The sequence below is a fragment of the Narcine bancroftii genome, chromosome 1 (genome assembly GCF_036971445.1).
Source record: "Narcine bancroftii isolate sNarBan1 chromosome 1, sNarBan1.hap1, whole genome shotgun sequence".
NCBI classification, from domain to species: domain Eukaryota; kingdom Metazoa; phylum Chordata; class Chondrichthyes; order Torpediniformes; family Narcinidae; genus Narcine; species Narcine bancroftii.
Genome location: NC_091469.1, coordinates 440352655 through 440365437, shown reverse-complemented (window position 1 = coordinate 440365437; position 12783 = coordinate 440352655). Strand labels below are relative to the sequence as shown.

The following is a 12783-nucleotide window of genomic DNA, read 5'->3' as shown; positions in this document are numbered from 1 at the left end:
GCCCAACCTGCGCTGCTGCATCCCCTCTCGACCGCCTGACTTGCGCTGCCATCTCTCTCCCCACTTGCCCGTTTTTGGAGCTTTCTGGATTTTAGATGTCCGGATAAAGGATTGTGTACCTGTAAAGCTCTGCTTTATCTGGAAAGTCTGCTTGTGGCCCTGGATGGAGGTGAAGGCCTAAGGTCACTGACTGGTGCGGAAGGGAGAGCAGACCTTGCAAGAAGGGGATGGGGTGAGGAAGGAAAGATATAGTTAGCAGTGAGATTGTGCTGAAGTAGGAAGTGCCAGAAGATAAACTTTCAGAAGGGACTCGACAGGCCGAATGGCCTACTTTTGATCTGATATTTAAAATATGTTGGATGCAGAGGTTGTGTGGAAGGTGAGGACCAGAAAAATTCTGTTCTTGTTCTGTCTGCAGGGGTGATGAGGTGGTGTAATTCAGGGCAGAAGTACAAGAATTGGAGACTATACATGTACAGGTATCAAGAACAGTGGGAGGAATCCACAATGATGAAACAAAAAAGACATTTACAGATACCATTGAGTTGAAGGACTCATCCTCAAACAGAGGTGGTGAAATAGGAAGAATTGGGAGAAAGGGATGACATCCTTTTAAGAGACAGGGTAGGAAGAGGTCTAGTCCAGATCACTGCGATAGTCAATGGGTTTATAATAAATGTCGTGGATAGTTTGTCCATTGAGATGGAGACAGAGGAGTTAAGGAAGGGGAGAGGGGTGTCAGAAATCGTCCAGGTAAATTTCAGGGCAGGGTGGGTGGAAGTTGGCAGTGAGGAGGTAGCACCAATGGAGTTGTTGATGTAATTGGGGAGTGGCACCAGAGTTCGATTGGAACAGAAACTGTTCCACATATCTCACAAAAGGTAGGAGTAATTTGGGTCCACATGTTCCCATAGCTACATTCTCGATCTGAAGGAAATGGGAGGAGCCAAAGAAGTTGTTGTTATTGGCGAGGAAAAGCTCAGACAAGCGGAGAAGAGCATTAGTTGATGGTGACTGAATGGCTCTGGGTTCAAGAAATAAGTGAAGAGCCTTGAGGCTCCCCTTGCTGGGGAATACATAAAAGGATTTGACATCCATGGTGAAGATAAGGCAGTGGGGGCCAGAGAATTGGAATCTTCAAAGTGTTGGAGGGCATGAGTGCTCTCTGGAATGTAGGTGGGAAGTGACTGGCGAGGGGGGCAGTGGTGTTGGGTGTAGGCAATGAGGTTATTAATTCAGTAGAGCAAGAGCAGCAGAAACAATGAGTCTGCCAGGGCAGTTCTGTTTGTGAATTTTGTGTAGAAGGCAAAAGTTGGTGGTGTGGGTTGGGGAACTATCAGGTTGGAGGTGATAAGGAGATCACCTGAAGTGATAAGGTCTGTGATAGTCTGATGGTAGGTGAGATCTTAGTCTAGGGGTAGATATGAGGTGGTATTCAAGAGCTGTCATCTGTTCTCTGCTATAAAGCTTTCTTCCCCACGTTGTCGGTGTACATGACATCAATGATCATGATAACATTCTGGACATAGAACATGGCCAACTCTTCAATTTATCTGGAGACAAGGGGACAAAATGAGCAAAAATAATCAACTAGCCCAAACACTTCCTGAAAACATTTTGCAATGGCTTCACACATTAAAATATATTGATGATAAATTCAAGTTGTTGTCTGTGAAATAACACCGTAACAATTTTAGTGAGGGAAAGGATGTTAATTGCAGAGCATACCTCAGACTGAGGGTCGTTCCGAGTAACATCCACCTCAGATTGATGTTCTGTTTCTCTTTCACTTCTCATTTGATCAGTTTCCTGTAATGCTCGAAGAGTTTCTTTCAATTTTGCCTTCTCCCTTTGTAGTTTTAAAACTTCGCATTTTTCTTTCTCCAGCTGTTGCAGGAGTTCTTTTGCTTGTAGCTCTAAAGAATCCACTTTCTCCAGAACCAGTTTGTGAGATTCTTGCTCCTTTAACAGAGAGTTTCTGTGAAGCTGCTGCTGCTCCTCCAGACGCTGCCTCAACTGAAGGGACTCACATTTGTACTTCTCCATCTCAGTCACCAACTCCACCATAAGGTTACATCGATCATTTAATGGTTTCTGTTGCTCCCAAAACAGTACCTCAGAGGACCTTGCTGATAAATTCTCGGTCACTTGCTGCACCTCCTTTACACATTGAAGCTGCTTGGAGAGTTGCCGCTCCTGTTCAAGTGCACTGTTTAACTCACGAGACCGAGTTTTCTCAGACTCTAAGATAATCTGGAACTCAGTGATGCGACTTTTCTCATGTGACAGTTCAGCTTTGTGTCGTGCATTTTCAGAATCCATGCTCTGCCTCAATTCATTTATCGTTACCCGTTCTTTTTCCAAAGCACACTCCAAATGCAAATGCTTTTTCCTTTGATTCTCAAGTGCCAAATGCAAATCCTGAAATTAAATTGAAACATGGTTTTCTAATTATTTTTATCCATGCAAATTAATCTTAATTTTCTAGATTCTGGAATATTTGTGACAATTTCAAACAATAGGGGTACAGCAGTGGACCAGCACCCTGAGTTCTGAGCCACTGAATAGAGTGGAGGAAATAGAGGTGGGAGTAGGCCATTTGGCCCACCTAGCCGGCTCTGCATTTTAATTAGATCACGGCTGATCTAGCCATGGACTCAGCTCCATCTACGTGCCTGTTCCACTCATGCCTTTACTTTAATTGCCTTACAGTGCAAACAAAAATCTAAAGGTATGAATTAGAACTTCCACTAATTGGCAGCTGGAAAGTATTAATTCAAAAAATTAAGCTGGAATTAAAAAAAAAGGCTACATGAGTAAAATTAATCAGGTGCTACCAATTAAATTAAAAAAATCTAGTTAATTTTCTTCAGGAAGGAAATCTGCCATATTTATTGGCCTATGTACATTTCTAGGCCTAACAATGTGGTTAGCTCTTAATGGCCACTTCAACTATTAGGATCACCAATAAGTGCTGTTATTTCCTCCAATGATCTTAATTCATGAACAAAGACTAAGAAATGCATTATTGTTCTTCACACCAAAAACATTTGAGGCAAAGTTTTCACATCCACATGGCTAGAGATAATAAATTAAAGCAAGCAGCCAGGGACAGCAAAGTAGGCGTAGCAGTTAGCGCAAAGCTGTTTCAGCGCCAGCAATTGGGTTCAAATACTGCACTGTCTGTAAGGAGTTTCCCCGGGGGATCTGGTTTCCTCCCACTCGTCAAAATGTACCAAGGTTTGTAGGTCAATTGGGTATAATTGGGCAGCATGGGCTTGTGGGCTGAAAGGGCCTGTTGCCATGCTGTATGTCAAAAAAGTTTTAAAAATCATATTACATTTAAAAATATTCAATAACTCAGGATAAATTCTTTTATCTGATTTGACCTGCAGCATCAACACACAAAATACCTTCAGTCACTTGCATCACATACACGTGATTGAATGAAGTTCCATGGGACCAATGCATTAAGCAGCTATTTATTTCCTGAACTAGAAGCTAAAAAAAAACTTTAATTCTCAAGAACCAGCAGATCAAGGTACCTGCACATCAACATACGAGTTGGTCGACATTTTACATTTTCTGTTCTTCATACCAGGCATAACCTCACATATTCTCAGTATTATATTTCTGACTTTTAAGAACATAATGAAAGAGCAAGCAGCAAGGTAAGGATCATATGCACCATTCCACTAACCCATCTTCCCTACTCATTCCTCAAAGACTTTTGTATCAAACTGGTAATAAGCATCAATTACTGATGAAAGATTTTATTTTTCCTTCCAAAATTATTAAAGTAACCTCAAAATTTTAGTAACATTATTTTATTTTATCCAGATTTGTTCATAAATAGGCCAATAACACTGGACAATGAAGATTTTACTTCCTGAACACTTTTAAGTGTATATTGTAGATTTTAGACTGATCACGAAAATCACCTTAAAGTTGTCCTATCACGTTCCATTTTTTTAACCTATTTTTGTGATTTCCTGTCATATTTTAAGTTTATTTCAAGTACACAAAACCATGAAGTGTAACATGTATTGAAAATTCATTTTCTACATTTGCACTTGGACTTCTTCACCGCTGATCTTGGTGGAAGGCTGGCTTCACCAGGACATTGCATCCATGGAAAAGCAGCATCAGGGCAACTGGAATTCATTAATGGTGGCCAACTATTATTGGACACTAATACGAGAGGCATCAGATGCTGAGTACAAATGAAAATCAGCAGCAAAACATTTTTAGGTCAGTTGAACGAACACAATGTGTCAGTATCAATATGCGATTAAACATGTTAAGTTCAATACAAGTTCATTTAATGTTTGTCCAACTTATGACGTGATACAGCAAATCTGAAATTATCTTTGTGTTCAAGTTGTCTATCATAATCCCCGATTTTTTTTTCAGGGACAAAATATTTTGGTTGAGAACCACCATTCTAAGCCCTTCCGATCCATATGCTTAGTGAATATTGAAATTGTACCAGCTTCTGGCAATACGTTTCAGGTACAGAAAAAGTTGCCTCTTGGGTCCCTTTTATATCTCTCCCCTCTCACCTATGCCCTCTAGTTCTTGAAATATGTACCCTAGGAAAAAAGACTGTGAGCATTAACTTTATCCATGATTCATCATGTTACAACCTTCTCCATAGTTTTCCCCCACCCTCAAGGGAATAAATAAGCCCTATCCTACCATTTAACTCAAGACCCCAGTACTGGCCACACCCTGGTGAATCTCCTTTACACCCATTCCCATTTATAGATATCCTTCCTATCAATGGATGACCAGACCTGAACAGAGTACTCCAAGTATGGTTTTCCAAACTTTTATAAGTCAATAAAAGCAAGTGTACCAAATGCCTTCTTCATCACCCAAACCACTGGAGTTAGCACTCATGGAACAAGGCAGCTGTACTCAACAACACTCTAAGGGCCTTGGCTTTACTCTGCAAATCCCACCCTGGTTTGACTTGCCAAGACTTGTTAGAGAAATTAGATAGCAAGTGTTTATTTTCCTTGGAGCAGAGAAGTTTGAGGAGAAGGTGATTGAAGAGTAAAAAAAAATAATGAGGGGCTTTGATAAAGACTGAAAATGCTTTCTCCTTAACAGTGATGCTTATAAACAGATGTTAGTTTAAGATTTAGAGCAGATTTCAAGAAGTTTTTTCACTTAAAGGGTGGCTGAAATCTCAGATGTACTGTCTTGGGGTGGGTGTTAATGGTGGTAGAGGCAAATCCTCTCACAATTGTATTTTGATGACAGTTTGCATATCATGACATGGGAATGACAAACAATTAAGTGATGGGTGGCATGGACAGTGAACTAGAGAACTTTTCAGTTCAATGCAGCTCCATATGGAGTTTGGGCTGGAAAGGGAATGAGAATCAACAATTATCTGACTGAATGATGGGCCATATGGTTTCCTCCTGCCCCCATCTCATCTTATTAAAGTTAAGATTCTTAAAAATCAGACCAGCTAATATCTACACAATATGGCTTACTCTAAAACTTGATTAGAAAAACAATGTATTTAGCTGGGCATTGGAAACCAGAGGAGAAAAGGCAGCAATCAATTAGACATTGTGGACCAGAGAACTGCTTCAGTGAATCATGACTGGCGCACAACCCAAGCATACAGACCTCCAACTCTTTTCGGTCATGCTCTTCTCTTCTATCTAGCTTACGTTTTTCCTTTTTCACTTCCCTCTCCAGTTCCTGTGATGACTTCTGTTCATTTGCCAATGCTGCATTTAGCATTTCTACTGCAGCTGCCTTGTCAGTTATCTCCACCCTAAAATATTTAAATAGCCAATAAAAGTAGTTATTTTCTTGCAAGAGCTGTGCAAAATCTGTGAATTTTGATGAAAAACATTAATTATAAAATTATTCATGTGACTTTAGAGAAGCTCTTCGAAAAGCACTGTTTAAAATATTCATAAATTAATTTGCAATTAAAAAACTGAGATACAAACACTAGTAGTAATGACACAGGACATCAGTATTGAACGTCATCAGACTATACAAGTAATATCAACTTCAGTTGAGGAGACAAGATTTGGCAGTTAGTGATAGAAAGTGAAACTTAATTTTAGATTCCCTGCAGATGTAGGACTCTCATCAGGACTCTCAGATCCATCATTATTTTGAGTAGGATAGGAACTTGATTACCTCAGCATCTCTAACTCTTTAAAGTGCTTGTGTTGAGCCTTAAGTGTGGTTTCTAGTTCCAGTTTTGTTTGAGAAAGTTCATTTTTCAACTCTGCTATCAGCATCTTCCCTGAACTCAGATGGTCTTGGAATTCAGTTCCCTTTTCCTTGAGTCCACTCAATTCCATCTGTAATGCTAGAATCTGAGCTTGCTTCTGTTTCACATTGTTTTCCAGTAATTCCGCTATAAGGAAAGAAAAAGTTAGCAAGTCATTGCTATAATTAAAATCATCATAAAGAGTAATGCAGGGATAAAATAAGAAAAATGGAGTAGGCTTTTTGGTTCTCCATTTAGTAAGATCAAGTCTGACTTTCTGGATTAGCATAATTCCTTGAATTGTTTTTTGAAAAACTGCAACAACATAATCTTCACAGCCTTCTGAGGTTGAAATTTTCAAAGGTTCTCCTCCTCCTCTCTCATATAAATTTCTGCTCATGGAAATCAATTGTAATGGGAATGTATGCAGTTCATGGCAGGAGAGAGGGATCATGCGGTCTAGGAATATAGCTAATTGGAAGTGGCGATGCAATAAATATGGTGGTAAAGAAGACATATGGAATGCTTGCTTTCACTGGGTGAGGCATTGCATATAAAAATAAGGAAGTGACATTGCAGCTAGGTAAAACTTTGGTCAGGATGTACTTAGAATACTGTGTGCAATTCTGTTCGCCACATTGCAGGAAAGTTGTGGAAGCTTTGGAAAAGGCACAGAAGAGGTTACCAGGATGTGCCTGGTTTAGAGGGTATGAGTTATGGGGAGAGGTCAGATTAACATGTTATTTTCTCTGAAGCGTAGGAGGCTGAGGGGATACCCGATGGAGATGTATAAAATCATGGGATGGTATTGATAGGTAGACAGCTAGCATCTTCTCCCCAGGGCAAAAACATCACACACTAGAGGATATCTGTGTAAGGTTTACGGATAGACACATGAATATGGAGGGAATTTTAGTGGTAGAAGGCTGGTACAATAGGGACATTCAAAAGACTCTTAAGCACATGAATGTAAAAAAAAAAGATTATTGAGGAATAGGCTTACATAGGTTGATATGACAAGGTGGGCTGAAGGGCCTGTAATGTGCGGTAATGTTCAATAAAAGCCACACCCAAATCACCAAAGAGAAAGCAATCATATCATAAATAATCTTAACAGGCAACTCCAGGTCTAAAAATGTAACTATTAAACTCAAATATGATTAAACACATCAAACATGCACTTTGAAATTCCTTACATTTTTGGGCACTAAGTTCTTGCACATCTCCAGGCTTCCTTTGGCCCTGCTGAACACTCTGCAGATAAGACCAAAGTTCTCGTATTTCCATCATCATGCTATCCCGATCTGCAGTCATTAAAAGTTGTAAGTCTCCTCTCCTCTTGGATTCCTAAAGCAGGAAGAAAATGGATAGTTACCATCATCTGCAACCCAAGTACTCCAATATTCTCATGAATCAATTCTCACCTCCTTCAATCCAAAATTCTACTGCCCAGAAAAAAAGAGGTGAAGCAAGTGTGAGAGAGCAGGACAGTTTAAGAAGGTGAGAGGTAGAAGCAGAGCAGCCATTGTTTGTGCGATGAGTTGAGGCTTTGATTCAAGAGGTTTTGATGAAAAATCGAAGACTGGTGAGATTTTATAATTATTTATTATTTGACATTTTATTCGTGCCAAGGTAGAATAGGGTTAATGGAGTGGCTATCTTGTGAGATGTTGGAATTTTGTGAGGCTTGTGGTCTCCCTGATAGTTACATATGCATGAGGTGCATCGAGTTGCAGCTCCGTACAGACAGTGTTAAGGGCCTGGAGCTGCAGCTCAATGACCTTCAGCTCATACGGAAGTATGGGGAGCTCAAAGCTAAGAGCTACTGGGAGGCAGACACTCAAAAGCTGCTAAAGGCATGTAGCTGGGTGACTGTCAAGACAGAAAAAGCAAAAGCAAGCAGGCAGGTAATGCAGGGTACCCCTGTAGTGTTTCTCTCAATAATAAGTATACTTCTTAGGATACTGTTGGGGTGGGATGACCTAACAGGACAAAGCCATGCGACTGGTTCTTTGGCACTGATCTTGACCTTATAGGTCAGAAGAGAAGGAGGCAGGAGAGCAGTAGTAATATGAGATTCAATAGTTAGAGGAGTAGATGGTCACAAAAGAGACACTCAGATGATTTTTTGCTCCTAGATACCAGAGTCAGAGATATCTCGGATTAGGTCTACGGCATTCTGAAAAGGGACGGTGAGAAGCTAGAAGTCATGGCACATACTGGTATGAATGATGTAGATAGGAAAAAGGATGAGATCCTGAAGAGAGAAAACAGGGAGCTCGGTAGGAAGTTGAAAGACAGGACCTTGAGGGTAGCAATCTCCAGACTGCTGCCTGTGCTACACAGCAGTGAGGATAAGAATTTGGCAGATGAATGCATGGCTGTATAATTGGTGCAAGGGACAAGGGTTTAGGTTTTTGAATCACTGGGATTGCTTCTGGGAATGGTACAATCTGTACAGAAGGGACAGATTACATCTGAACTACAATGGGACCAAATACCCTGGTGGAGAGGTTTGCTGGCCTGTTGGGGAGGATTCAAGCAAGGACGATGGGAACCAGCATGACAGAGCAGAGAATAGAGCAGATGGAAAAAAGGTTGATGCAATGGCAGGTAATGGAGGAACTATAAATGTGGTCAGTCAGAAGGACTGAAATGAATTTTCTTCCATGAAAGAAGTATTACGAAGAAAGGAGATAAACAGAGTATGGATCAGTATGTGGAATTCCGATGTTGTGGCCATTACAGAGTCTTGGCTGAGGAAAGGACAGGATTGACTGATGCAGAAACTGGGGTTTAGATGTACAAAAACAATAGGAAGTGTGGTAAAAGTGGGGGAGGAATTTTTTTTCTCTTTTTCCCCTTTTCATTATTAAGACTACCAAGGGGTGGGGGGGGGGGGTTAAACTACAGATTACAGATCATATCACAGATCAACATCAATCAAATCAGAAAAGTATAAAATATCTTTTGTAAAGGAATTTTAGGTGTATTATTTGTATAATTGTATTCAATATTGATTTTGGACATAATACAAGTTATGATTTAATTGTTTAATTATTATAATTATAGAATTTGATGTCCTGAACATAACAAGTTAATGTAATAATTATGGTTCTGCTTCCAATTTTCAATTGATATGCAATATATATCTGATATGATTTGATTTACGTTATTAATATACCTCTTGTAAAGGGTTCTTGTTAAACACAACAAAAATATATTTTTTTAAAAGTAGGGGAGGGGGTGGAAAGGAAGAAGTAGGATTAATGATCAGGGATTGCATCACAGCTGTAGAGAGGGAAGAAGTTAAGAGGGATTCTCTACTGAGTCAGTAGCAGATAAATCAGTGTGAAAGAACAGAGGAATATTAGGTTGATAGATTGTTAAGAAGGCTTATGATATGCTGGTCTTCATTAGTTTTTTTTTTGGGGGGTGGGAATTGAGTTCAAGAGCCGTGAGGTAACATTGCAGTTCTATAAAATTCTGGTTACCTTGCGCTGTTAACCAAAGCATGTTTTTGGTTTCACTCAGCCTTGTATTAAAATTCTTGTGCTGATATTTAAATAAGTTTGGGACCTGACTCTGCCCTTTATCTGTAACCTGCTCCAGTTCAACAACGCTCAATATTTCAGTTCACCACCAAGTCTGGCCTCTGGTCATTCCAAATTTTCCAACACTCAACATGCTCGTCCATAGCCTTATTCAAGTTTCTTCCCAAAAATCTCTCTGAATCTCTCTTCTTTCGATTTTCCCCTCAAGACTTTTTTTCTGATAAACCCACTCAATATTTCTGTGTGGTATTGTGTCAAATTTATTAACTTGAGTCTTAAAATTGTTCAACAACACTGACTATGAGGAGAGTTCCAAACACTCTCAACACTGAGAAAAATCCTTTCAACTCATCTGTCTTAAATGGACAACCCCTGGTTTTTAAAGGAAACATTCCCTCCAGATCTACCCTGATAAGATTACTCAAGATTTACAGGTTTCATTCAAGATACCCCTCACCCATCCAAACTCTTACAGTCTTGAGCACATCCTGTCTACTTTCCCCTTGCAAAATAATCCACTCATTTCAGGTAGAGTGAAAAAAAAAAATCATATTATCATGTATTCAATTACTTAGAGATCCTTCTGATTGGACATCTGGCTCACTCACCAGTACAGAGAGATACAACATAGAAATAAGCCCATCGAGACCATGCTAACCATCAGCTATCATTTTACACTAATAGCATTTGTATATTCTTCAGCAGTCTCCAGGATACATAATTTATCTACACATGAGGCAACTTAAGTAGCCAGTTAACTTACCACTCCACACATCTTCAGGATGCAAGAGGAAACAGAAGCTTCCAGAGGAAACCTAAAAGTTGCAGTGAAATTCCACATCATATATTAAAGGGATCATGGGCTGGCTATGGAGCCATGTTGGGGCTAGCAATGTTAGGGGGAGGAGGAGGCTAGGAAGGAGGTCAGGAATGTAGGTAGATTTCTAACCACAGCCACAAGTTGAAAATTATTTCACAACACTCCTAAGACCATTATCATTTACTCTGCTCTATTTCCCAATTTCCCTTTAAACTCACGGGTTCAATTTATTGTACTACATTAAACAAAAATAAAATAAAAAATGTGGGGAAAGTGCAACTAACATTCAATTGTCAAGAAAATCTGTTAGTCCAGCACCACTAGTAGGATCACGCTAATTTGTTTTTATCATGCAGAAACAGTCCCTTTGTCCCAATGCATCCAGGCCTACATTCTGCCCACCTTCCCTAATAGTTCTCCAGTACTGAATCTTTTCTATATCATCCTTTGCTTAGATAAATCCAATGTCAACCAGAACTGTCCACAATATTCCAGATGCAATCTCATCAATGTCTTGCACAATTGTAATGTTACTTCCCATAGGTTGGTACTCAATCCCTGACCAATGAAGGCAAGCATGCCACACGTCTTTTTCACTATCTTGTTGATCTGTATTACCACTTTTAAACAACTTGAACCCCTATGTTACAATACTCCCCAGGTGCCTGTGCATAACATGCTCTGATTTATCTTCCCAAAATGCGTCATATCACACTTGTGTGCCATTCCTTTCCAATCCAGTTTTAACCTTACACATTCTTTATTATTCATGCCAATCTCCATACTGACTCTGCCCCTTACACTCTCATCAAATTGTTAATACTCATAACCGAACACCAATCCCTGCAGCACACTGCTGGTCACAGGCTCCAATATGAAAAGCCCTTTCCTACCACAATCTGACTACTTTCACAAAGACAATTTTATATCCAATTCGACAACTGTGCCGGCAGACGTTCTTGTTTAGCTTTACATCCAATTAGCTAGTCCATCCAGGATCCCATGCAAGAGGAAATACCTGCTCTTTCAGCAAGTTCAGCAATGTTTCTGCCTCCATATTATTCAAGGATGATGCTTGTGCGTGAATGGCCATTACAAAGGCATCATGTTCTTGGTTAAAAACACGCTGGACAGCTTGGAGCAGTTCACGTCGCCAGTCCGTAATGTTTTCAATAGAAAGAGACTGTAAGAGGCAACAACATTATAAATATTGCTCTATTTTGTTAGATATGACACTATAACAAAATTCAATAAAATATATTTTATTAAAGATAGTCCTATCGATCAATGTTTGTTTTGTATACGTCAGCTCATCAGTTTCACCATTTGAATGACACATTTAACTGAGACACATTTTGCTTGTTCAGGTGGATATAAAATATTCCATGGTACCAAAAAGATGCACAGGGAAGTTCTTATGTAACAACCAAAGCTTAAACATTACCAAAGACTACCGGCCTAATACAATAGTGCCTGAATGTTAAAATTAATTAGGCAGATGCAAGTTTGAGGTTTCAAAATAGTTACTGTCAAATTAACAAAAGATTGAGTGTTGCTTTAGAGAAAGTAGCAATCTGCAAAGGAGTCACAAATCCAGTTTTGCTTATTGATTCAGACAGAAAGCAAGTAAAGATACTTACATTTGTTGCTGATCTCTGATAAAATGCAAACTTGTGTGCAGCAATCCTCGAAGTGGGACTTTGAGGGAGAAGGGGCAACTAACCATCCTTCAGCCTGCATTCCCAGGTCCTTCCATTCTACCACACATCTCTATGCCCTAACATTCACCATGTATGTCTTTTCTTGGTTTGTCCTTCCAAAATTCAACACCTCACATTTGTCAGCATTAAATTCGATCTGCCAATTTTCAGCCCATTTTTCCCACTGGTTCAGATCACTCTGCAAGCTTTGAAAACTTTCTTCACTGTCCACAACATCTCCAATCTTAGTGTCATCTGCAAACTTGCTGATCCAATTTATCACATTATCATCCAGAGCAATGATATAGATGACAAACAACAATTGTTACAGCACCGATCCCTGAGGCACACCACTCAACGCAGGTCTCCAGTCTGAGAAGCAATCATTCACCACTACTCACTGGCTTTTCCCATTCAGCTATTGTCAAATTCAGTTCATTACTTCATCATGAATGCCTA

The 12783-nt window shown here is 39.7% G+C and overlaps 1 protein-coding gene across 4 annotated transcripts in view; it reads right to left on the bottom strand.

Annotated features, from left to right (window-relative positions):
* The window catches only part of akap9 (A kinase (PRKA) anchor protein 9), a 226267-nt gene that overhangs the window by 31563 nt on the left and 181921 nt on the right, over positions 1-12783 (bottom strand). For all 4 annotated transcript variants that reach the window (XM_069914357.1, XM_069914358.1, XM_069914361.1 and 1 more), the window contains 5 exons: positions 11643-11807; positions 7447-7597; positions 6175-6397; positions 5647-5797; positions 1729-2421 (listed from right to left, as the gene is read on the bottom strand). In XM_069914357.1, coding sequence (XP_069770458.1) covers positions 1729-2421; positions 5647-5797; positions 6175-6397; positions 7447-7597; positions 11643-11807 — 1383 coding nt within the window. The remainder of the gene's footprint in view (positions 1-1728; positions 2422-5646; positions 5798-6174; positions 6398-7446; positions 7598-11642; positions 11808-12783) is intronic.